General features: G+C 41.4%; 1 protein-coding gene across 1 annotated transcript in view; it reads right to left on the bottom strand.

Moving 5' to 3' along the window:
• LOC111874867 (fat-like cadherin-related tumor suppressor homolog) overlaps positions 1-27,907 on the bottom strand; it is a gene marked incomplete at its 3' end in the record, with an annotated part of 232,468 nt that overhangs the window by 7,785 nt on the left and 196,776 nt on the right. Inside the window, exon 3 of the mRNA XM_023870717.2 lies at positions 9,083-9,216. Coding sequence (XP_023726485.2) covers positions 9,083-9,216 — 134 coding nt within the window. The remainder of the gene's footprint in view (positions 1-9,082; positions 9,217-27,907) is intronic.

The following is a 27,907-nucleotide window of genomic DNA, read 5'->3' as shown; positions in this document are numbered from 1 at the left end:
GGGGGGAGTAATTCTGAGTGTTACCACTGTCAGAACCCTTTAGAATCTAAAAGTTGCTGTGTTCGGTCTTTTGTTTCCCTGTGTGTCTTCTGTGCTTATGCTTATTTTGTAATTGGCCTTAGGGCTGCTGAATAAATAAAAAAACTCAGTCCGCAAGTGAACCATACCGACCGAGCGACCGCCGCTTGTCGGCGAAGTTTAGTACCAAATTTTGCGGATAGAGGGTGTCGTGTAGTCAGCGCAACGAATCACCACGGCCGTTAATTTCGGTATCCTAGACCGAAGGGCTGCTGAATAAGCATGACATAAATAATTATTAAGACAGGACAGTAAGTTAAGCGACTGGACACGAGCTGGACTGTCGAGACTTGATCCCGTGTACAGGCAGGAATTACTCTGTTCCGAAGGACGAAGGACCCGTGGCGTAACCCACCCACCCGGATCCCTATCCAGAGGCATATCACGGGAGCTTACTCCAGCAGTAGAGCGGACACAGAGACAATGCAACAATTTACCGCGATGTTTTGCCTCGGCTAAGGTTGCCTACAGCCGCCTCTGTGGTCTTGTGGTCAGATCCAGAGGTCCGGCTTCGATTCCAGGCGCTATTTTTTTCTGTGAAGTAGTGGGTCTGGAACCGGTTCCACTCAGCCTCGTGATGATAATTGAGTTGCTGTTTCAAGGAAATAGCGGCTCCGGTCTAGAAAACCGAAATTAACGGCCGTGGGGATTCGTTGCGCTGACCAGGCGACTCCTTCTCTCTGCTAAAGTTGGCACTAAACTTCACCGACAAGCGGCGGTCGCTCGGTCGGTATAGTTCGCTTGCGGACTAAAGCCATGGAGTCTGTTTTGTTTTTATTGTTGTTAAGGGTGCCTAAAGCTTTCGCTTACGTTACACAGGATTGTTCTTAGACACAATTTTAGGACATTATTATTATTATTATTATTAATAATGACGTTGACGCCTTGAATTGAATTGAATTATTACTGTTTGATTCCACCTTTGCAAATGGTATTTTCAAAACTTTACCTTTGAGTTGTTGTGTAACCACGTAAGGAAATAGCTGTAGTGAATTATTATTCTTATTATTATATTACATGTTTATATATTTAAAACCTGAAATGCTTCTTGCTGTCATATTTTATACTGGTCATGGTTATTCCAATTAATAAAACACTAATTGCGTTCATTGCAAATGCATATATTTCAATTTTCTCGCTCCACAATGATAACTTTGATGCATGTTAATTAAATTATTAGTACTAATAATATTATTCCAATCATATAAACTGTCTTGTTTTCCATTTTGTGCTTTTTTATTCTTTTTCCTTACTCATACTAATTTAGTACTTGGCCTTTGGGCTGTTCAGTTAGCACGCATACGTATCGCATAAGTACCGAATTATTACTATTGCTGCATGGATCATTATTTTGCTTTATAAACCAGAAATCGGCATAGTGTCTGGCTACGGGCTGGACGACCGAAGGGTCGAATTTCGAGTCCCGGTAGGGTCAAGAATTTACTCTTCTCCACATCGTCCACACCAGCACTGGGGTTCACTCAGCCTCCTATCCAATGGATACCGGGGGCTCTTTCACCGGTGGTAAATCGGCTGGGGCATGAAGCTGACAATTCACCTCCATCTACTACCGAGGTGAAGAAAATGTGGATCTATACATCCATTCCCCATACGCCTTCATGGTGTAGTGCTTAATTAGTTAAGCACGTGAATAACTTTACCTTTATATGGCTTACTCCACGAAGCCGAGCCTTTCCTCAGAAGTAGAGAGTAGTTATGCTACTAAAAAAAATCCTAACCTTTAAGTAACCACAGGGTTCATAACGATTCTCAAAACAGTTGGCTAAGTCCTCTAGTACGACTTTAATTTACACATAGAACTGTAGATTTTAGTCTTCAGCTTCGAAGATATAATAACCGGGTCATTAACACTACTCTAACAAGCAACTGTTCCATTTAAAGTGAGAGTTAAAGCCTAACGTGGTTGAACATTAAGAAATTGCACGCCAGTATAAACAGATTTACAAATTTGTTTTAATATGGACCGTATTATTGGCAGTTCGCCCTACCCAGCAACACGTCCATAACGCCTGTACCTCTGCGTATGCTTCTGGCAACCAACCCAAACATAGAGATCGTAATACCTATCTGCAGGAAAGGTGAAAAATGTTTACCACATACAGAGGAAGGGAAGGAATTGGTTAACATTACTTACGGTAATTTCAGTGTGCGAAGAAAATATATTTCCTTATTACTATGGCACCAAACAAGCTGCGGGGAGCATTATTGTTCAGAATTGTTCGTATATGCGACATTAGGGGCTGAGGTCAACATTTGAAGCATATCTCGCATTACATGCACAACACCGTTAACAAAATGGATTCCGCTGCACCATCTTTACGTGGTTCACAGAGCGATTCGTACAAAAGACGACAAATGAACCGAGCATTACAGATTGAATAAAACGTGAAATTTACCACGGCCATACTTCTCAAAAGAATATGTAGCAAAAAAAAAAATAACTGGCTGATTTTGAGTAATGTAAAGGGTAAATTAAGTACTGAGTCAGGAAGATGGAGGAGTCAGGTATAGCTCCAAGCATTCTTGACCTCGGCACTAGATGGGAGGTGAGTTATCAGTATCACGCTGCCGCCGCTTTAACCCCAGAGGAAATAGCCACTGGGACCAACTGTATAGGCGGCAAAGTAACCCCGGAACCGGTGTGGGCGATGTGCAAAAAGAAAACCTCCATTGCCCTGTAGAAAGACCCGTCTCAAACCCATCATACTTCACTCTGTAGAAGGCAGGACAGAAACCGTAAGAAAATCTCTGACGGAATTCAGTTAACTTAGTCATTCCCAAATAGCTGAACTGTGCCATATTTAAAAAAAAATAATAATTATGATATATTATTATTATTATTATATTATATAGAGACAGCTAACATGTTTCGAAAATGTGGCACAGTTCAGATATTTGGGAATGACTAACAAATCAAAAATTGATTCAGGAGGAAATTAAGAGGAGACTGAATTCGGGTAATGTTTGCTACCGTTCAATTTATAGGTTGTGTACTGGGTTAATATGGCCCAAGTTGGGGCACGGGGCAGCGCAGTTGGTTGAGGCACTATGTTACGAACCGGGTGGTCGCCAGTTCGATTCCCAATGAGATCACTGAATTTTACTTCTGACCTAATCCTTCCAGCCGCACTATGGCCATGAAGTCAACTCAGCCTGTAACAGAAATAAGCACCAGGAATCTTCTTGGGGGTAAAGGGGGGCCGGCGCGTAAGGCAGACAACCTTATCGCCATCTGTGAGCCGATTGTCTAGAACATGTGGGAGCCTCGACGTCTCACAACCCTATGGGCCATCACGGCCTGTTACAAGGATAACTTTACTTTTTTTATTATTATTATTAACATAAGAGCGGGAGCATCAGCTTTCGTCAGATAGACTACGTCTTCATGAGCGTTTGTGGCGTGTCTAGCTCAACCGTTGATTTAAACGTATGTTTCCATATAACCACACAACTAAGCAATGGTTCGCTAAGATGCGCCTTGCAAGTCCATTGAAGACGAGCACTATGGCTGTCTGGCCACATTCGAAATGTGAATATTCAAAGCTATCAATTTCTTATGTCCTCGCCGGCAGAAGTCATTCTCTTACCCCTTCTGTAAGTGGTCTACTTACTAGGCCCATTCATTCATGTCAAAAGTGCAGCGGAAGAGAAGGGATAACTCAGTCAGTATAGCGACGGGGTACAGGCTGGATGGACAGGGTTCAATTCACGGTATGGGTAAGAGATTCTTCTCTACTCCACAGCTTCCAGACCGGCGCTGGGGCCCACTCAGCATCCTATCTAATGGGTACGCCTTCATGGCGTGGAGCTTAATGATCTGTCTCTATCTGCCTATCTGTTCGCTCGACCGTCCGTCCACCCACCCACCTATCCATCCATGGCTCTGCAGTCCTTTTGTTGGACCTTGACCGCTTTTCTTCAGTGTCAACTTTGCCTTTTTACCTTGAAGTGTAGGGGGCATCAGCTGCGAACAGAAGACACTATTCCATCTCAACGCAAATGACCATCTGCTGAGATCCCAAGATGATGTAAACGTACAACAGGGCTATGTTAAAACAAAGTTGTATATACACATACAGAGGGAGAGACCGGCAAATGGCGGAACAGATTACATGTTCATTTTATAAAATGTAAGCAAATAACGTAAAGTAAAACGAAAACTGATCGATTTCTGTCTAAAGTATCAGCAAAAAAAAATGTCCAAAACTGAATTTGAAGCTTTACTTTCTTCGAGCTGTCTGCATTTTCACTGTTCAAAATAATGGAATAACTATTTCAGTCGCTGTCTATGAATTTATAATAGCCTATAGGGTGCCACTTTAGCTTTGGGGTTCCAAACACCTTAGCTGATCAAATCTGCAGCTCTGAGCATTCTCTCTAGCGAGAGCGAAGTTCTGTGTTCTACAACAAACTGCTCCCCGCCCCTCCCATGTATATAACCTAATTCAAGGTTCCGTGAACTGGGACTGGGCGTGTCTACAGTTTAAGATGCTGCAGCTACGAACAAGTTCGCACTTTAATTGGCACTGCTTTTCTCTGCGCATGTACATTTCACACTCGCCATTACATTCATCATACAAACGACTTCCAGCACAACAAGTTTTGCTCAACAATGTAAATACAGAGAAAGTTAGTCTAACACTGGAAGAAATTTCAGTACATAACTTTTAACTACATTCATATACATGTGTCTCTAGTTATATCTGGCAGGTTGCGTTCCTCAAAATAGCCGCGTATATGGAAATAGCGGGAAATTAAATTAACGAGCGCTGAGTTAAGTTGGAGGAACAAGAACTGACATGACTTAAGTCAAAATGATGTGGAGAGTCTGGAACACTGCCCACAAAATTCACTGGGCCCTAGCAGCGGCTTCTACATTGACCGCGGATGATACTGAAATAAAGGCGCGGATAACGAGAACTGTACATTTCGTATAAAACCGAGCGCTACATGCTGTAACCACGACATCCTTAGCGTGTTCTATTGTTTACTAAAGGTTCTATATTGTTAAGTTCCTCATTATACAGTTTTCTTCATGTTGGTGTTACTCTGGGTACCAAATTATCTCCTCTTCCCCGTACTACTAATCACACTCGCTATAAGCCATTAACTTAACCATAATGATATTTTGGGTTCAAGGCTACAGTTTTCAATAACCTTTCTACTACTATTTACTGAATTTCCTTCTCTTTCCGCCGACCGTACAACCAGACAAGCCTGTAGGACCTACAGGCCTGTCTGGTTGTAGGTGTAGGTCTTTGCACTTCGTTCCCAAACACATTCAATACCTGTAGAATTTCAGGTAGTCACCAGCTGTGGCTACGAACACGGAACATGCCACGTAGTACACTGAAAGCAAACTGACGTTTCGAACGAAACATATCGCCTGTACCTTCAGGTCGAAGAATAAGATCTGCTTGCTAACTACTTCATGATCATTTCTTGCTTGGCTTATTCTTCGATCCTGACGACGGAAGCAAAATGTTCCTCCGAATATCGGGCTACAAGGCGTTATCACAGAAGAGAGAAGTCTTGCCATTCAATATCCGTTCTTATTCCACTCTGACAAATTGTAACGCTCCTCATAATTATTACATTTCTATACTCTCCTGTTATTTAATTCCCTGTACATCAGATACACGTATTCTCCAAGTACACGGTTCTCAGACACTGTCAGCTTCACTTCTTCTTTCGTCCTCTTCGGCTTAAACATTTAACGCATTCTGGCTATATAACACTTCAAAAATAAACTCTGCATTTTGCCCACAGAGAGTATGTGTTTCGCGTTAACTCAGAATTAACAGCTATCAACTATCTAAATAGACTAACCGGATGTCTTGGAGGCAGATTTCTTTTGTGACGAAAAAATGAATTCTGAAATATTATAACAATAGATATCGGGTCTCAGAAGGCTGAGGACCATGGCATATGAGAAAGAGGTTGCACTGCCATGAAAGAGGGCACTCTCGCCTTCTTCAGCACACACCGAACGGCTCTGAAAAATCCATCTGATGCAGTGGAATCGTTTAAGGGCACAATTGTACCACTCACCTCAGCCTAGCTCAGACGTTAACAATAAGGTTGAGGTTGTACCCCGTTTGAACATGTACAGATTCACAGTGCAATGCTGAAGTAACGTGGATAATTTTCTCTAATCTGTACTCCATGACCCATACGTAACGTCACCTATCTCTGTTTTACCATCATCCATTTTGTTTCATAACCCGAAAACTACCTTATAAGTAGCAGAAATAGCGCATTCGGTATAGCAACTGCCTACGGGATGGACGACCAAGGGTTCAGACTTCGAGTCCCGGTAGGGTCAAGAATTTTACCTTCTCCATGTCATCAAAACCAGCTCTGGGACCCAACCAACCTCCTGTCCGTTGGGAACCGGAGGATAGGTAATGCGCCAGGGGCATGAAACTAACCACTCACCTACAGCTAGTGCCGAGGTCAAGAAAATGTGGATCTATACATCCATTCTCTCATACGCCTTCATGGTGTAGTGCTTAATTAGTTAAGGACATGAACCACTTCACCTTTTAGCTGATAAATAAGCTTTGAGGGCTGCGGTCTTCGCTGACAAGATTCTATGCTGATCGTTACAGGCGTTTCGGAGAGACCGCTGTCTCAATCTTCAGGGTAACCCTATATAAGCGGTAATAATATTAGCAGTCGTCTAAGAGAACCTAAAATCTCATATTTGAAGACATAAAAACTGCATGCAGCTGAGCCCTTCTTGAGGAGCTGTCAATTCTGCAGCCACATAAGAACTTCCAAAAATTTTATGGAACCCGAAGGTTCATTACCGTGTTCACAAGAGCCCTCCACTGGTCCCTATCCTGAGCCAGATCGATCCAGTCCATACCACCCCATCCTCTCTCTTTAAGATCCATTTTCATATTGTCAACCACCTACGTTATGGACTTCCTAGTTGTCTCTTTCCTTCTGGCTTTCCCACCAATATCCTATATCATTTCTCTTCTCGCCATTCGTGCTACATGCCCTGCCAATCTCATTCTCCTTGATTTGATCATTTTAATTATATCTGACGAAGAGTCCAAGTTATGAAACTCCTTATTATGAAGTTCTCTGTGTATTTTTCATAACTTCCTTGTTAATCAATGGAAAGTTATGAAGAAGGTTTGAATTCCTGGCAATCTCATGGCGCCTGCTCGAACGTATCTACGTACTGCTTCCTCTGGTGAACACAATAGAGAAACTGAGATGCATGAAATGATGCTGCTATTGGTCAATTAAGCGACCATGCGTGTGGAACAGGTGATAATGATATTGATTCGATAGGCTGGATAGTGCTCGTACCATGCCTCAACTACTCAAGTGTCCCTTTCCAACTCTGCATAATAATAGTAATATTTAAGGCAGATGTATTATCCCCTTGACGATCTTCATAATTTATACTCTTGACGATAAAATCAAGATAGATGAAAAGGGCAGGCCATGTAGGAAGCACGGTACACATGAGAAATACACACTAAATTTCGATTGAGAAGCCTGTGGGGAAGTACCCACACCAAACTCGTGGGCGCAGGTGGATACTGAATAGGGTAGGAGGTGGAATTTTATTAATTTGGCTCATGGCTGCGACCAGTTGGGGCGGGGGGGGGTCTTGGGGTAAGGCAGTGAACGGGATTTGAGATAATCTAGTCCCTCCCCAGATGAAATGAGAGCAGAAATACGATATATCTTGGTCAGTATAACATACACAAACTGAGATTTGAACCCAGAATTCGAAAAACCTGAATTAAGAATGTTTCAAACATTATACTGTGTCAAAAGATTCATTTCCACTTTCTGTGTTTCTTTCATATTGCCTCTTTTTGAATATATGGAAAAAAGAGAGAAAGAAGAAATGAAAGAGCTGCAACAGATGCAACAGAATGTTGTTCAAATAGCCGATTACAAGTTTTAAGGAGTTTCAAGGAAATTTCGTTACAAATTATACGTATATACAAGCCAAACAAGCTTCAGGTTATTTTCAATAACAACTTCTCACAAATAATATATATAAAAGCAAAAAGCTTAAGGTTGTCAACAATAGTTTGTCAGGAATAATATAAAAGTCAAACAACTCTGAGGAACCTTCAGTAACACTTAATCATAAATAATACACATTAAAGTCAAACATATTTATTTCAACATCACTTTGTCTCAGATAATATAAGTCAAACAACTTTAAAGCATTTTCAATAAAAATTAATCACAAATTATATACATAAAAGTCAAACATGTTTATTTCAATATCAATTTGTCACAGATAACATATACGAGTATATATAAAAGTCACACAACTTTAAGGCATCTTCAATAACAATTAATCACAAATGATATACATAATAGTGAAACATGCTTAAGGTTTATTGCAATATCCATTTGTCACAAACGATACACACAAAAGTAAAAAAGTGGCAATGCCACACACACAAGTATATATAAGAAAAAAACGTTTCTTTCAATAACAGTGTACCAAAATATTATATACAAAAGAAAAAGGAGCTTAAATTTCTCTTCAGTAACAATCTGTCACAAACGATATATAAAAATGCCAAACAATATCTCACCCTGAGACTGAGAAGCAGAGGTATGCAAATATATATCTTATTCTTGCAGCAGTGTGACAGTTCTGTGTAGCCAATACGTTCTGCCAGGGCATGCTCCTTGTCGCTTGCTATTATATATATTCAATGCCCTTATCTCCATCGCGAAACACGGCCTATACTTTATACAAGTAAGCCAGATATTATCTGAAACGTAAGGCATAACAATTACTTTCACTGTCAAAGTACCAGCTAACAAAGACTCAACATAATGAAACAAGAAACAACTGGTTAGGGCACGCTCCATTTTCCTGTTATGCACTGACAAGTTTTATAAATCATACTTTTTCACTGCCAATTCCACTAGATTTTAATTCATGTACATAATTTTAATAACACAGCCTACACTGCCATATTTTTACATTCAAGTCATATTTCTGCCTTATTTCAGGAAGAAACACAGATAAGTATGATGGGAACCATTCTGTGGGCTGTGCCACGGTGTAGTCGGGTTCACCCGCACTTCGCAGGAACGTACTGCCACCATCTTCACAGTCTAAGAGTAAACAAAGCAAGAAATCAGCAAAAAGAGAGCAAAATCTGGGGTCATGTATAGCACAATGTTCACTGGGATACCTCTGGTTGCGGCTTGTGACTTGGTGATTCCTTCGGCACTGACGCCGTGGGCAGTACATAAATACAAAATGTCGGTGAATACCTATCGTACTAAATGGCACACGTCTCAGAAGATTGTACTTTTTTTTTTTAGTTTGAGGTGGGGCGAGACTTAGTGCGCTTGGTACGTCGGTCTCCAAATGTCCTACTGTACCATCCCCGGATGACAGATGATCAATGTATTGATATTGACAAAACACACTGTAATAGTAATTTCTGCCCGTACTGATATATCCTTCTGCAGATGGTCCTTAATACCGAAATATGTCACGGATAAAAGATTAAAAAGGAAAGATAGGAAAAAAAACATTTTATAAGTCACACTAGACGGAGTTAGTTAACCTTTTGTAATATTGCTAGTATAGCGAACCAGGATGAACCAAATCAAATAGCAAATTACATTCAGAAAGTCTTACACCTTTCTCNAAAAAAAAACATTTTATAAGTCACACTAGACGGAGTTGGTTAACCTTTTGTAATACTGCTGGTATGGCGAACCAGAATGAACGAAATCAAATAGCAAATTACATTCAGAAAGTCTTATACCTTTCTCTGAGACACTTTCAATACAATATCTATGTACACCTACCTCATAAGAACATAGTAGTATGTAATTAAGCAGAGATAATATCAACCCTGCAAATGGGGTCTGCATGTCCTTCCGAAACGTCGGCAACATTACTCACAGCCACAGGGTGCATAGATCCAGAAGAAAAATCAACGTCAATACTAAAACACAGTTAATAAATATATCATCAATTACTTATTACGGAATGTAATAGTTTATCTCGCATCTTATGCCATATGTTTATAATATACAAGCAATGTTTCTGTATTTAAGTTAAAAAACACAATTCATATATGAATGACACATTATTTAATAAAATGAATCTTACCTTGAAATACCTCTTACAGATCACTTGCCTGATACTGTCTTTAATGAAATCAGCATATTTTTCTTCTTAAGACATATGCTGCTCTCTATCGGTGTAGCCGAAATTATATGTTCACATACGAACTTTACCTTCTAAGATGACAAACGCATTTAGGTTATGTTCCTATTTCACTATAACGATGTCTGATGACAAAAGCTGGTTACCTAGTGAACTACATGTCTGAACTTCTGTCAGTGTAGTTCGAACTGACTATAGGGAGCCCTCTGCACTGCAATGATTAATACTGTCACGTGTTATCGGTGACTATAGACGGAGTTTTGAATTGGTGAATAGATTTATTGCACCTTATATATTCAGACGTTTCGGAACTATAGGCAATATAGCGCTATCGCTGATCTATACACATTACAGTTCACCGTTACACGTACACTAGGGTTCTCCTGGCAACGGATTTATAACAGTCTCACTAGGACTTCAAATCACAAGTGAAGTCTTTGCACCGCATAATTCCTCTCTTGCCATTATTCTGAAATTGTCAATTCCGAACACTCAACTCGATTAATGTTCTCTACTCAGTTGCGTCTTCTGACTGAGTGCTTTTATAAAGCCTTGGCATGGACCACAAAGAAACCAACCCTGTATTGCTAAGGAGGCGTGTTTACTGGTCCGTTACCGAGCAATGGATGTCCTATTGCCATATGCGCGTGTTTATCAGCCGTTGCCTAGCAATAGGTACACACATCTTGTGACAAAAAAAACTACATACTACGACTATGCAGATAAATTTAAAGTAAACGTCCTGCATCATATATACTCTATGTGTATGAATACTTTAATAAAATTGACGGAATGAACAGCAATTTGTCTCCGTTTTGTACAGGTCGTCCATCTTGCGGCTCCGTTTATAAAAACGTCTACATATTGAAGCATTCAACTTCCAGTGACAGCCTGATAATGCACACGCAACAGGCAAGTGTCGACTGACAAAATATAATCTGTAAACTTTCTTGTATTCACGTCTCATTCTATTACATATTGTGTACTTATTGAACTAAATTAGTTTCCACGTTGATATTTCAATGAACAAGAACAAACGCAGTACCTAACTTTGGACAGAAAAGTATATACTGCAATTAGATTGACACCATTAAACTAGTACATCATTCACTGATGACAGAGACAATGTTTCCAAGAGTCTGAATATCAACTCCGAACTGACGTGCTTTGTCTTTTTTAAAGATCATTATCACTTGATGCGGCGACAGCTTACAGTCTTAGCTGCCAATAATTTTTTTTTCATCTCAGACATCTGCAGGGAAAATACTGATATCATAAAAACATTCAGCCTGATAACAAAGGCGTTAAGATAACATCAGAATACTTTCGAGAATATCCTGAAATCTGAAAACGTCGGAAATCATATTTCGGAAAACTTGCCGGAAAATTTCGACGAATCGGACGACTAAAACCTTTCTTCAGAAATTCGAAATTTTCTTAAATTCCGATATTAAATTTCGAAATTATCGAAATTTTCTAAACTTCCGAGAAGTACAGAACTCATTTACATCCACAGATAGCTACGAGGTGGGGTGACGCACTAAGATAAGCTAATCTAACCCCCCACCCCCCAGGCTAACAGAAACTAATACTACTCATGTAAGACTTGAGGTTTTCACGGCGACTATGAAGAATGCCGTCTTCTGGGACGTGGCACCGTGTAGATCTTGTGTGAATCGACGTTTCTGAGGAACCTATCGCCATCTTCAGGGTAGAAATATCTTCGAGCGAAGAACCAGCGTAAGTAGTCTGCAGCCACTTATTCACGCTGGGTCCTCGCTCGCGGATTTTTCTACCCTTAAACATCAGTTCACACGCCGACACATCCCAGAAGACGGAATTCTCAAAACTACTGAAATCATACCACGCGCTGCCGAGTACACTGTGCAGGCAGATGGCAATATACAGCCTTGAACTCATGAATTTGCCTGGCTATAACTGTCCTCTTAGTGCCCTTACGTTGGGCTCCACTTAATCTTTGGTAACCGTCCCTCCTACCTACCGCCTGCGGCTCCGTCTGCATAGTAGTGCAGGGAGAGGCAGTCGATGACGATCGGCCCTCTGCTCCGATGACCACTTTGACTCTGCCCTACCTGGTGTTGCCGCTGCTGAAGTTGCTAGGTAGTAGCTGGCTTCGGCTTGACCCGGCTCCACCGCTTCTTCCTTCAGTTGAGATTATTGGGGGTTGCATTTCAGGATTGGATCTGATAGTGTGGGTGCCAGCAAACGGGTAGAAGAGTAAGTGGGGAAGGAGTGGGCATGTGGGTTTGACTAGCTAGTGGAGATGAGTCTCTCTTCAGGTCGGATACGGGTCAGGCTCGGACAAGTGAGGGTGAAGCACCTCTAATCAACATAATCCACTGTACCACCACAACACTCTATTGTTCTTCTTCTTAAAGACACTCGGCTGCATAAATTCACACAATCTAATTTAGTTTTGGCTTACCAGCAGCTGGTGTTACAGTTACACTAAAATGCACTCGATCAGCTCGCAAAATTCCTTTGTGCCGCGCTCTTGTTAAGCTAAATCTCAATATAAGTCGTTATGAGAGCAAATTTTGTACTCAGAATTATCTTTTAGCANCAGCAAACGGGTAGAAGAGTAAGTGGGGAAGGAGTGGGCATGTGGGTTTGACTAGCTAGTGGAGATGAGTCTCTCTTCAGGTCGGATACGGGTCAGGCTCGGACAAGTGAGGGTGAAGCACCTCTAATCAACATAATCCACTGTACCACCACAACACTCTATTGTTCTTCTTCTTAAAGACACTCGGCTGCATAAATTCACACAATCTAATTTAGTTTTGGCTTACCAGCAGCTGGTGTTACAGTTACACTAAAATGCACTCGATCAGCTCGCAAAATTCCTTTGTGCCGCGCTCTTGTTAAGCTAAATCTCAATATAAGTCGTTATGAGAGCAAATTTTGTACTCAGAATTATCTTTTAGCACGTGTGATGCGGGGTTTGCCTCCGCCAATTTCAAAAGTTGCTAGACGACTCAAATCTTAGACTGAACTCTCTGCCGAGCCAGAGGTCCTAACTGACATTATCTGCCTATTCTCCTCTCCTCCTAATTTCCCTGATAGGCTCATTCAAATAATGGGAGTTGGTTTAATTTTGGTTCCGACCAATGACAGATTGTTTTTAAGGGAATTTCGCCCTAAAAGACCAAACGGCGAAATTGACAGCGATGCAACTTATGAGGGGTCGCTAATGATCTCCTGGCACTCCCACTTCTGACTTACGGCTGGTAGAAACTGTCACTTCTCGAATTCTCAAAGTGGCTTGCCGCTGTAAGTCTAATTCTCAGTTTCTAAAGAAACTCAGTGGGGTTTCTTGACGTATCATTTTCTGCCCTTTTGGAAAATAACACGAGATACTTGGACGCAAGGACTAGCAGATGTCCTTGTCCGCGCAAGTTTGGTCTATATGCTCATCGCCTATACCTTGTTCTTACAGTGTGTCTTAAACCTTTGTTTCTTCATAAATTTTTTATTATTAACTCTATCGGCTACTGAAAAAGTGGGGGGGGAAGGATTGCGATGGTGCGGTTAAATTGCTTGTATGCATACAGAAATCCCGTAATATCAGACTGACATTAATATCTCTATCGGGTACTAGACGGTGCCACATATTGTCAATTTCAAGATGATAAAGCAATACACACCAGAGCTGTTTCCTTCTCAGGTTGATCTCAAGGCCACCATGTTGCTGTTGGTGAGGACGGACACTCCGCCCCCGACACACAAATCCAAGCTGGTGATGTCTCTAATGATGTTATTCATACCGCAAATTTGACATTTAAAATCTCGACTATAGTCAGACAAAAAGACAGACTGGAAGAACGGACTTCAAATTCTTTATAACACTCTGACAGAAAAAATCTGGACCTAAGAAAACAACTAACTCATGAAGCTCAGTTCTCCTTGAGAAGCCGCCCGTCGCTCAGCTGCTCAATAATTTCCCAACATTTTATAGAAAAACAGAAAGGTTCAATGCCACGTGCAAAGGAGTCCGCCACTGGTCCCTATCCTGAGCCAGATCAATCCAGTCCATACCGCCCTCATTGTATTTTAATATTATCCTCCCACAAAGTTTTGGCCTTCATAGCGGCCTCTTTCCTTCCGGTTTTCCCATGAAAAACCTTACATGCATTCTTTTTCTCCCCATGCGTGCTACATGCCTTACCAATTTAATCCTCCTTATTATCGCATCGCTCTACGGTCCAAATATCCTCAACGCCCTGTTCTAAAACACCGCCTATCTACATCTTCCCTTGAAGTCTTGAGACCAAGTTTCAACCCTACACTAAGCTATAGGCAAATTGTAGTTTTGTAAAAATTTACAGAAAAGACGTACAAATATAAAATCAACAGCCAATAAATTATATCCAACACTGAAGGAAAACAGAATTAATGGGATTTTGAACTTTCCCAATCATCCATATTCTAGAAAATGGAGAACACGTTTCGGAAACTGGATCTGTTTCCGTCCTCAAGTAGGGGGGGGGGGGGGAGCTCAGTTGGTTCCCTCAACCATCGTCAGAACCGTCTAGAATCGAAATGAAGGAACAGTGTGTGAGGGTGTGAACCAGATACATCTGGCTGAAGACATAGGCCAATTCGGGGTTTTGTGAATGCAGTAATGAATATTCTGAGCTCATAAAGAATGGGGAATTTACTGACTAGAGGAGCAACTGTTAACCTCTGAAGAAGGAAGTGACTATACCAGAGTCACAATTCGCATATCAGCACTCAACCTACAGAAGAATAACTAAACATGAGTGAGAGACTGACAAACCCGAGCAAGAAAATTGGACTGTAGCATCAATTTTGAACGCTCTACCTCTTCTCTTGCGGGACCCAAACCACTCACCGAACTCTCAACGGGATGGAGGGATTCGAAACAGACATGGGAAAGCTTTCTGACAGGATTCGCTTGCACTTTTGGAGACATGGCGAGGACATGTGGGCAGACACGCAGGTGGCTTCGACAGTAGGCGCAGAAAAGCTTCGAACTATCAAGACTACCGTACGCGATTGGAATTTGAAAACTGCAACAAGAACTTCATTGTTAACGCTCGAATAAAATCAAGGATCTACGGAATCAACTACAGGATGAATCGTACAGAACCGGCCCGATGAATTTGCTAATAATTCCGCAGATGGTGCATATAACCGCTCACAATTATGATATAATAATCCACGGGCCGTGCTGAGTCGAATGGTGTGCGCATGATCCGGCAAGTGGCAGCCCTTATGCTGCAAGGTCAAGGACAATGCCGAAACGTGTCTGCAGTGCGCAGGCGACAGTCATGGAGTTCACTGTTGAACAGCGAGTGTTTCTGGTGCCTACTTGAAAACAGCGGACACTTTCAACACCTGCTCTGATCACAGCACACAAGATAAGATATGTGTAAATTACTTTAATATCTGTATGGTATATTTTACATTACAGCTCATTTCGTCGGGCGGGTTCTATATGAATCACCCTGTATAATATTTGGCTGTCACTACGAAAGTGCCGAATATTGAATGTACCCAACAATCAAAAAGCAATTTGGGGCAAGACCGGAAACAATTTACAGTCAATTAAGGCGAATTAGGTTTATAATTTATACAAACTGACAACAAACAAGCATACATATATCTCCAGAAATATTCCCTAAAAGTTTGTGACAATATGTAATTATAGCTCAGTCGGTATATCGACCAGGCTATGGGCTGGACGACCCAGGAGTCGTGGTTTTCTTCCCGCCTTAAGGCGGCTGACTGCAATTTTACTAACACACAACAGACAATGTCCAATATAAGGTTAGTATGATTCCGGTTACTCTATATAATGCCGACTGCAAACGTACGTAGCCCAAAAATTAAGCAGTGGAATACTGTCTAAACGGCTCGGGTTCAATTCCCTTCAACATTACGAACGGAGGAGTTTAGAGGCGAATCCACCCTCCGACACGAACAGGAGACATAGAGAGGAAAAAGGAGCATTAATTGCATTCAGACCTTGCAGGTGTCACATTTACTGATACGGAATAAAAAAGTGAAGGTAAAGTTGTCCCTATGCTTAATTAATTAATCCCTATGCCACAAAGACATATGGGGGAGTGGATGTATAGCTCCACCATTCTTGACCTAGGCACTAGATGGAGATGAGTGGTGAGCCTCACACACCGGTCGCTTTACCCCGGAGGAATTCGCCCCCGGTACACATTGGATAGGATGCTGGGTGGGCCCCAGAACCGGTCTGGACGCTGTGGAGAAAAGAAAAATCTTGTTCCTGCAGGGATTCGGACCACGGCTATCCAGCACGTAGCCCGCCGCTATACCGTCTGAGTTATGCAGAAGCTACTGAAACTACTATTACTACTTTTAAAGTGGGGTGAGAAACAGTCACGTGACACTGTGGCCTCGTATTCATCTACTCTGTCATCTGTTAAGAGTAGGAATGTGTGAAAACGTTTATGAGAAAGGTGTCGTGACCTATTTTAGGCTACTTTTTAGAGTCACTGAGGAAAACCACGTAAGATATTGGGATTGCGAGATGCCCAAATGATATGATGTGAATACAGCTGGGCTCCAGTCCTCACGATTCGATCGTGACGTTCCGTTTACCTAACACCCAAGGCAAAATGTAGGTAAGAACATATGAGACAAGGATTTTATTGCACTGAATATTAGGTTTACCAATCTGCTGGAAATGACGCTGTGCAGTCAGGTACAAAAACACCAACGTCTCGAACACAATCTGCTGTTTCCATGTATTCCAGTCTGAAGATGGTGACAGTGGGTTCCTCTGAAACGTCGGTACATACGCACAACACTACGCAGTGTCATATCACACAAGTCTATAATCTTCGTGGAAATTAATGTTTTAAAATGCAGTTCATTGACACAGTTAAATATTCCCATCTTATTATGATAGGAACAGGCCGCGCTCGAAATTACAAAATAAAATGAAACGTATTTCATTAATACAAACCTGAAGAACATGACGGTCCGTACTAGTGCAAGATGGGTTTAAGAGAAGAACGATTCTGGAATCACGAGTTCGAATCCTGTTTTGTGAAATGGACTTGAATCCACTGATGAAATTATGTTAGAGAGTCCGTAGGTCGGGACCACTTCGCGTCCACATCCCTACTCAGCATTCATGAGCTGCTACCTATCGTACTCAACGTTACATAAACCATACACTTCAATCAGCGCTGTTAAATAACTACCCTTATAACCCATGTAAGGTCAGCCTACTTGACGTCGGGCCACCTGCAGTTGTCCAGTAAAGTCTCCAAGGCACCAGACCACGGTTATCCCAGAATTTAAACCGAACGCTCCGTGGATACGTTATAATATCGTTTTTTTTTTTGTTACTACAGACTCCAGGGGGCGGCCCAACCACCAACCCTTAGAACGTGCCGATCCGACAGACAGCAAATATCCATTTGGCTGCAATTGAGGGCAGTGCAGCAGCCGACTTGTGGCTTCCAGGAATCTTCAGAACAGCCATTAAAATTTTACTCCACTTTCCACCCATGAGATGGTATGGCGACTAAGGGATGAGCTGCTTCAACAAGGATCTGAGGCTCGATTCCCTGCTGAGGGTGTGTATCTTAATTTTCTCCACAGACTCCAAACCTGTTATGAGAGCCATCTAGTCCAGTGGGTGCAAATTGGTCGGGACGTTAAACTGGCCACTTAGCTCAAATTAAGAATGCGTCGAACTATACTTCCAGTCTCCCCAATACATCTTGAATATTTCATATATATTGTCACGTATCCGAGGTTTGCGTGACTAATAAGACGGATTTTGGTTTTTGATGATCGAATTTATTGGACCTTCATACAACTGGGTACAACAGTTCACAAATCACTATCTGTCCCACTGTCATCTTCTTCCCATTGGACCCTACACTGGAACTATTCTGACGTCCAACTGAACTGTCATTTTCAGTTTTCTCGTTATATAGCCTGGGGTGGGACCACAGCATACAAAACATATCCGTTGCCTAGCAATGTATATATACGGACTCACATAGAAACGCCGGTTCTATTGCTGTGTTCGTATACTGCAGGCGTTTCCCAGAAATGTGTCTACTGTATTATTGGCCGAGTGTTTGTTGCCGGCTTGTTTACATAGCCGTTCCCTAGCAACGGGTCTACATATCACAATATTCTGTTCCTCTATTAGAGTTAATTTTGCCGACCACACAACACGTTTTTATTTGCTGTCACACTACATGTGACTAGCCATCATGACAAGGAACGTAATAGATCCAACATCAGAGGACGCAAAAGAACAAGACCTTCAAAAGTGAAAGTGCAGTCAATGTGATGAGTTGAAGTTTAATTCATGAACTTTTTAACCAAGTGGTAATAATATAACTAGTTACAGTGAACTAAATTTTAAATTTTAACTTTTAACATTTGTATTTTTAACTTATGTTTTATAAGAAGAACTTGACACATATTACTGAGCGTGGACCTGAACAGGATACAGGATCAAAATAAGTGGAAAAACGAATGTGATTGCGTGTGATTGTGCAACTGTGTTCGTACACCTGAGGATGACCTCTTGAGGTCGAAACATGTAGTGTGACAGTAAATAAAAACGTGTTGTGTGGTCGGTAAAATTAACTCTAATACTGATTAAATACACAACAGGATGCAAGAAACAATTAAATTCTGTTCCTCTCATTCATCATGAATCAGAAATGCAATATAAAAATCACATAAGTGAAGTTCTAATTTTGTTTGTCAGTGTTAAGCGACAGTTATGCACCTACAATAACTGAACTATACGTTGTGACACATACACTGAGAAAGGAAGAGGCTTACAGGCGCCCACAAAGACACAAGAGAATGGGGAAGCTATTATACGCGTCTTCCACAATCAGCTTTGTTTTTACTTCAGAGACATTTTGCTAAATTATTGCAACACTTGACAGCATTAAAATGACACTCATACTGGACAATTTCCATCGTCACACTGTTGGTTATAAACCAGAATGTTTCGAAATCTGCCAATGGTTCCGTCTTCAGGTACCAATATGAAGCCCATTCTACTCTGGCCAATACGCCTAACTAATATCTAACCCAATATCTACCCTAAAGTGTAGTTTCCCTTGAAATGATAACAGGAAGGGCAGCCATGTTTCAAAAAGTGTTATAACCGAAACTCAGACAATGTGTAATGCCCAACACACGCGTCCGTTTAATAGCACACCTCCATAAAACATGTTTATATTCAATTTTACTCGTGAGTACCTGCTACAGCTGCCATCTGTACATAGCAGCAGGTACTAAAGGGGGGAAATGGAATGGCTGGGACATGTAATTAACTTGGATCAGACAAGGGCTTGTAAGGAAATATTTGAAAGTGAAGATAAAACAGACGTGAAAAGACCCAGACTGAGATTGAAGACAAAAGACAAATAAAAAAGAATAGGCATATGTCAGAAAGCAGGAGAAGGTCCAGGCAAATAACAAAGAAAAACAGGCATAAGTCAGAAAGCAGGAGAAGGACCAGGCAATTAACAAAGAAGAACAGGGATATGTCAGAAAGCAGAAGGTCCAGGCAAATAACAATGCAGAATAGGCATGTCAGAAAGCAATAGAAGGTCCTTAGAAGACCGTACAGCCAAGAAGTATGGGCCTACGTTTTCATAACTGATAAAATCATATAAAGTGTACACGTTATGCACAAAGATAATGGGCAGACTTTCAACTTCCTCATAACATAAATTATTTTAAAATAAATGATTCAATTTAATGGTCGAAATATGTCGCCATAATATAATCATATAATCGTAACGTATATCACTAAAGTAACTAAACCCCATAAAAAAATTCGTGGTTTTAGTCCGCAAGCGAACTATACCGACCAAGCGACCGCCGCTTGTCGGCGAAGTTAGTGCCAACTTTAGCGGATAGAGGGTGTTGCGTGGTCAGCGCAACAGATCCCCACGGCCGTTAATCTCGGTTTTCTAGACCGGAGCAACTATCCTCACAAAGCTGAGTGGACCCCATTCCAGACCCATTAGTGCTCAGAATATCTAGTAGCGCCGGGAATCGAACTCGGACCTCTGGATCTGTAGGCATGAAGCCTGACCACTAGACCACAGAGGCGGCCCCCATACGTACGACTAAACATTAAAGCTTATATCACGCTACATCGGCATGTAAAGCTCTATGAGATAATTAACATCATATACAGGAGCCCTTTTCTTTGCCATGAGCCTCACACATTGACAACCTTGTTTTATATACACCGGTTTTATCCGAGTCAGTGATTTTAGTATAATCATTACTTACGTTGTAACAGAGTGGCGGGTTCATAATATAAAAATATAGTTACGGCTTCTCAGAAATTCCACAAAATGCGTGTCTAAACATTGTGAACCACGGAATTTGGAACAGCAATAACAAACAAATGTGTCGGTAAGGCGGAACGAGAACCCAGAGGTCGTCAGGTAAAACTGTTACTACAAAGTCCAGTATCAATACTGTTTAACTATGCAAACAATTTTGTTATTATATCATTCTCCGTAAGCACACACACAAGCCCTTTGTAGTGCCAAACAATATTAAATTCCATTGGAACGCTCCAACCAGGTATCACAATATCATGCTCATTATTAATCTAGCAAAATAACAACACGAACTCTGAACCAGAGTTACTAATTTGTTTCCTGAAAGTCTGAGTTTGAAACTTTATTATTCATGTCCACATTAGCGTTTAAATTAAAACAAATAAGCATTCAATTCATCAGTAATCAATATCCCAAGCGGTTAAAGCTTCAGATTTGTATTTGGGAGGTTTCCGCTTCGAATCTCAGCCTAAACTCCGACTACCTCAGATCTTCCTATGTGGTTTTCCTTAGTCCCTCCGCGCGACTGCCACAGCAGTCCCTTAACTCACGCCACGACCGTTCCCTTCCACATCCTTATCCACTTTTAACGCCGCTGACAGCGTCGTTAAATTCGAAGTAAATGATTCGTGTTCAAGCATATACGTATATGCTCGTTACGTACACGGCCGTCGCCGTTAATATGAAACTGTCTCCCTAAGGACAACATTACGAACAGGGATTGTTTTCCCAGACGAATCCCAGGAGCATTTCCTTTCAAATCCTCACACTACTGTAGTTCATAAGCATCTTGCGATATCATCCGAGTTGCACAGCGTCGAAGCGTACGTATATGGTAGGCCACTTCGATGTATCTTGGCTAAGATAAACATGAAAGAAAGACGGAAGGTACAGGAACCGTTTCCTGCACGATAACATCAACGCACGGGAACGTAACATGATACATTCTCTACTCTGTTTGTAGAGTTCTTTTTGGTGGTTTGCAGTTTGGCAGCGCCGGCATTCGGCTGATATCACAACCCCCAGGTGAACCCCACACCCAAAACTCATTCTGCTAGGAAGGGAAGGAACACAACATACAATGACAGCGTGTTTGCCATCATGGCGCTGAGAACAGTATTTTGGATCCGAAAGGGAGACACTGAACAGATCGCACTGCACAACGAGAAACCTCATACTTGCATTCTTCCCTCATATTATCAGGTTGACTAAATTAAGGTGTGTGAGGTTGACAGATCATATAGCACATGGAGGAACTAAAGAACTTTCATAATCTGAAAGGGAATGAATCATTTGGAAGATCTAAGCGTAGACGGAAGGATAATAAAGTAGAGAATATCAGGACAGTGTCCAGTGATGTGCTCCTGTGAACACGGTAATGAAACTTCGGGTTCCGTAAGCGAGGAATGTCTTGACTGAGCGATCGACCCTGAAGATGGAGGCAGAATGACGCTCCACAACATCGGTAACTTTACCCACATCCAAACGGAGTAACCGCTTGAGAAATGAATTAAAATCAACTGTAGAAAACCGTGAAAGCTTAAAATCAGTAACTAATTAGCAGGGCCCGGATTTTGATGACATGTCATCTTTTCTTCCTTGTATCCTATGCGATGTTCTTAAATATATAAATCTCGGATATGAGCTGCTGGTTACAGAAATGTTAATTTTATAGGTTTCTTTTTTTTTTTCATTTTTTGACATTTTTAAGTTTAACGTCATTTTTTCATTTTGGGGGTAAATTTTTGTTAAATTTTTGGACTTTTAAGGGTATTTATTGTCATTTTTGGCCATTTTAGGGAATTTTTCTTCATAGGTTTTTTGAAATGTGAATAACATGGAAGCGAAGTGTTCTTTCTTTTCTCCTTTAAGTCATTTTTCTGGATTTTTTCGGTCATTTTATAGGTATTTTTTTTAATATTTTCAGGTCATCGAAATCCGGGCCCTGCATATTACATTTTTGGGTCAAATTTTAGGTCATTTTTCCTGATTTTTTCGGCCATTTTTAAAATATTTTCAGGTCATCAAAATCCGGGCCCTGCTAATTAGCAGTGTCCCAAAGAAATCTATGGTTCTTCTGCGCATTATTTTAGGACGTTTTGTCACCTGCAGCGGACTGCGGACAAGTAGATGAGATCCTCAACCTCAATACTCGCCATGGTACATTTCTCAAACAACGAACAAAGAACTGTATTCAAATGGAGACACTGGGACTTCCACACTCTTGATCAAATTAAGGCAGAAATAAGCAATATCACAGCATCAACACGGTTCCAACTTATGGAACATGCTCTATATAAATTGAAGCTTGAGATTTGAAGTACTAGAATTCAGTCACAAACCGGTAGTGTAGTTGGTTGAGGCACTGTGCTACAATTCGGAAGGTCGCCCGTTAATTCCTGGTGAGGTCACTGGATTTTTCAATTGAACATAATCCTTCCAGCCGTACTATGGCTCTGAGATAGACTGAGCCTCTAACATAAATGAGTACCAGGACGGCCGGCGCGTAAGGCTGACAACCTAACCGCCATCTGTGAGCCGACTGTCTGGAAAATGCGGGAACCTCAACATCTAACAACCCTATGGGCCTCTTACAGGGATAGCTTTACCTTTTTTTTTTTTTTTGGCCGCTAAGAATACAAAAGTTGTTTACACTCGCCTCCATTTGGTGTCGAGATTAACAATGAACTCAGTTTTGCCTCAACTCCACCGTACGTCTTATTAGATCAAAACTAATATCGCCTCGAACGACGCAAATGAGAAATAGACGGAGAGAGGGGTTTACAGAGCTTTAGAAATGTAATCTGGTCGTTTGGGAATAGCAGACGAAATACTTTACACTAAACCCACTGGCTTGCACAACTGAAGTTTCGTAGAAATGTCTCATCTGCACTTTAGGAGATGAGCTATATATCTCTGTTGAAGAGGGGATGGGGGACTTGGTCTTCTGTCTCGGGTGAGACAAATCAGAGGCTCTGGAAACGTGGGAGTATGATCATAAATGGGAGTCTTAATATCGCACTATATACAGAGTTTAGCAATCAGTGGTCTGGAATGGGGTCCACTCAGCTTCGTGAGGATAATTGAGCAGCTATTTCAAGGAAATGCCGGTCACGGTAGCCGAGCGTTCTAAGGCATGCACTGTCTTCACTCGCGCGGAAGCTGGGATCGTGGATTCGAATTCCACTCAGGGCACGGACGTTTGTGTACCGGTCTAAGGCATGCACTGTCTTCGCTCGCTCGTTCTAACTCTGGTGTTTCTTTCTTCCTCAAAATTCAACTGACAGGAATTAAGCGCGACCAACCAGAAAACTTCTACGATCAGTCTAACGATGCAACTCAATTGCACGAATGGGCAGTGACTGGCACCATCAAGTTCACCTCACAAAACAGTGAATGTTGTGGTACAGACACGTGTTACTTTGGGAAAACATTCGAGAATGAAATACTACACAAAAATGTTAATTCAGATAATCTGGATATAGGCCTATGTATGTATGCAACATAGAAATTCAATCTGCATTATGTTCACCGTCTTCTGTGTGTAACAAATCCAGTGATCTTCGAATGTGATATTTTATTAATCATAAGGTCACCGTCTTACAGGTGACACTATGATATCGTCACGTTCTAGGGGTGTGACTATAGACGGGGTTTGGATTGGTGAACGGATATATTGACCATTTATACACCCGACTCGGAAAGACAAGCAATTACGTCATCGATGATTTCAAAACTTTAAACGTCAATACACATTAAGTTGTCTCAAGCTTGCAGTGTCTTCACCAGCCGTTCCCTATCAACGATTAATAACAGTGGAGATTCTTTGGCTTCCGGCACTCAGGTCCTCTTGTCACAGCCGCCCTTGCAGAGCTCAACTGAACTGGATTGCCCCGATTGTCTTCTTTATAACTCCTCAGCGAGGACCACTTCGAAAACACCGTTCTTCTATTGTTGCGCGCGTGTTCGTTTCCAAGAGAACGTGTTTAGCGAGCCGCTGCTAAAAACGGGTAATTGTTTAGTCGTCTATTACACCGCAACTCGTTGTTTGTATCGAGGCCTTTGCTTAGCACAATATTTTGCCTGTAGTAAATGTTCTGTTCATTATACGAACATCTGCGAGTGTCTACATTTGTTGCTCTCTATACTGTGAACTGAAATGTCATTAAGATCACTGAGGCGTTGAATTAAAATTGCTAATGATGTTAATCTTTTTTAAATTCAGAATTTAAAATTTAGCTGAGATAAAGGTTAGAATTAGTTAGAGCTATTGCTCCCACTGTCGTTGCCGTTAAGTTCAGTTCCAGTGGTGTTTTGATGTAGTCTCTTGGTTCCTGTTTCTGTTGGTGCAAGGATCTTGTTTCGTTCTTTATTCTAGAATAACGTCCCTTGGTGCAGGCTCTAAAAAATTTTGTAAGACATGAATGTTTATTAAGGTCCATCAAGTGTAACAGCTTTAATATCATAATGTTAAAGGCTGCCTTTATATATTTCGATTACTAGTGGCCAAAATCAGGATGGGTTGCTAACGCCACAAAAATAAATTCTTTACATATTGGAACATGTCTGAACATAAGTTGTCATAAAAGGATTTCTACTATCATAAATAGCGACTACACTAAAATACCTATGTAATTAAAATACATTATATTTCTCAAAAATAAGTTGTATAATTTAAATTTAATTGAAAATCTTGTTGTGCAAGTATATGAACATAACGACGGTTCTATTTTTGTACTCCTGGTTACGCAGAATATCTCGTGTAGTTGGCCTATGTCCGCCTGTGTGATCCGGCGAAGGACGCAGTGGACGTAAAGGGAATCTTTTATTTTCTTATATGAAACTTTACTAAACATTTATGTGGGACGCGCGATAGCGTACTTAGTTGAGGCACTGTGCTACAAGCCAGAAGGCCGCGGGTTCGATTCCCGATGTCGCTGGATTTTTCAACTGAACAAATTCTTCCAGCCGCATTATGGTCCTGAGGTCGACTCCGCCTCTAACAGAAATGAGTACCAGGAACATTCCTGGGGGTAAAGGACGGCCGGCGCGTAAAGCTGACAAAGTTGACAAGCTATCATTGTCTAGAAAATGAGGAAGCCTCGATGTCTGACAAATTCCGTGGCCTGTAGTCCGCAAGCGAACTATACCGACCGAGAGACCGTCGCTTGCCGGCGAGTTAGTACCAACTTTTGGGGATAGAGGATGTCACGTGGTCGGCACAACGAATCTCCACGGCCGTCAAGCTCGGTTTTCTAGACCGGAGCCGCTATTTCCTTGAAACAGCTCCTCAATTATCTTCACGAGGCTGAGTGCACCCGTTCCACACCCACTACTTTTCAGAAAATCTGGTGGCGCCGGGAATCGAACAACTCGAATTTTGTGATTTTTAGTGTGTACATTATGTATGCCTTCCATAACGTCCGTGCCTGAGGTATAGTTGCGGACTGCTGGCAACTGATTCACAGATCCAGTGCCTGGGGGTGTAACCGGACCACCATGTTCCTCCGGGATATAAATACGGGGAACTGGCCCTCCAGGTTGTGAGAGTCTCGAATCTGAGGCAGTAAAATTTGGTCATGAGTCCCGCGGGACTCGGACCTGATAATGACTGCGCTGGTGAGGACCAGCAGCAATTGTAAACGACACACCCATCCTCTCGTCAGTAAGGACGTTACATAAAGATTATAATCGCAAGTGTTCAGTTGGAAAATAAAATTACTGGTCGTGAGTCTCAAGGGACTTGACGCCAAGATGAACTGATTGGAGGTAAACCACCAATCCTAAAGTAACTCTGACTCTAATTCACACTGATATAATAGTAAGTGTAAGTGTAAGTGCAGAGGATGTCTCTTATAAGGATATGTTGGTAAGACATGTCCCTAAGAACTTAACAATCTTGAATCTGCCGAAGCAATAATAACCTCAAGAATCATTCCATCTGTCTTTCTTTCTTTCTTCGTAAATCCCCTCTCCGGAGCGTCTTACGATACAGCGTCGCCCATTCATGCTTCTAACAGTTGTTGCTAAGGGCTGAACTCTGGTGTCTCTTTGAATAATGATGCTGTTATTTCCATTCATAAAGTGAACAAGTTCCCTCCTCACCTTGAACCACACTCGCTCGCACCCACGTCGTCCGTCCTCGACTTATTTTAGTGAACAGCTATAGCAGGGGTGCCCAAATTTATCGCTAACTCAGCAGGCTGCCAGAGTATAAGAGCAAAAACATATCCCTATAAGAGGCCGTGCAGGCCCATAAGGTTGTGAGACGTCGAGGCTCACATTTTCTAGGTACTCGGCTCACAGATTGCGGTGAGGTTGTCAGCCTTATGCCTTCCTGTCACTTCATCCCTCTTCGGTCCAAATATTCTCAACACCCTGCGTCTGTCTTGCCCCATACAAAACTACGGACAAAATTATACTCTTGTAAATTTTAATTTTTATGTTTTTGGACAGCAAACGAGAAAGGAAACGTTTATGGACTCAATGGTAACAAGCAGGGCCCGGATTATGATGACCTGAAAATATTAAAAAATCACCTATAAAATGACCGAAGAATCCAGAAAAATTACCTAAAGGAGAAAGAGAACGAACACTTCGCTTCCATGTTATTCAAATTTCAGAAAACATAAGAAGAAAAATTGCCTAAAATGGCCAAAATGACAAGAAATACCCTTAAAAGTCCAAAAAATTACCAAAAAATACCCCAAAAATTAAAAATAAAAAAAAAGTGAACTATAAAATTTAAATTTCTGTAACCAACAGCTCATATCCGAGATTTATATATTTAAGAGCATCGCATAGGATACAAGGAAAATAAGATGAAATGTCATCAAAATCCGGGCCCTGGTAATAAGCTATTCCTCCTTAATCAGATTTTGATTTGTTACTGTTGTCCCCAGGTATCTGAATTTTGCCACATTTTCAAAGACTGTCAGCTGTCTTTATGTTATGATTTTCGTCCCATTCTGGTAACAAAATCTGTATTCTACTTAACCACAACAGGTTCATATATCCTGCATCTGTTTCCGGTGCCAGGCGGTAAGAAGGCCCTGACACAACAGGTAGCCTCTCTTCCATTTGAAGAAGGGCCATCACTCGCACAGTTCCCTCTGTGTTTCATCCAGGCCAGCCGTGTCAAACATGCGGCCCCCATAGCCACAAAGTGCGACCCCTCAACTTTTAGAGCTAATTTATATTAAAATCAATATTAAAATTTTAGTAGAAATATTTTTTGTAAAGACAATTT

This window comes from Cryptotermes secundus, unplaced genomic scaffold (genome assembly GCF_002891405.2).
Source record: "Cryptotermes secundus unplaced genomic scaffold, Csec_1.0 scaffold160, whole genome shotgun sequence".
Classification (NCBI taxonomy): domain Eukaryota; kingdom Metazoa; phylum Arthropoda; class Insecta; order Blattodea; family Kalotermitidae; genus Cryptotermes; species Cryptotermes secundus.
This window is presented reverse-complemented; position numbering and strand designations above follow the sequence as displayed.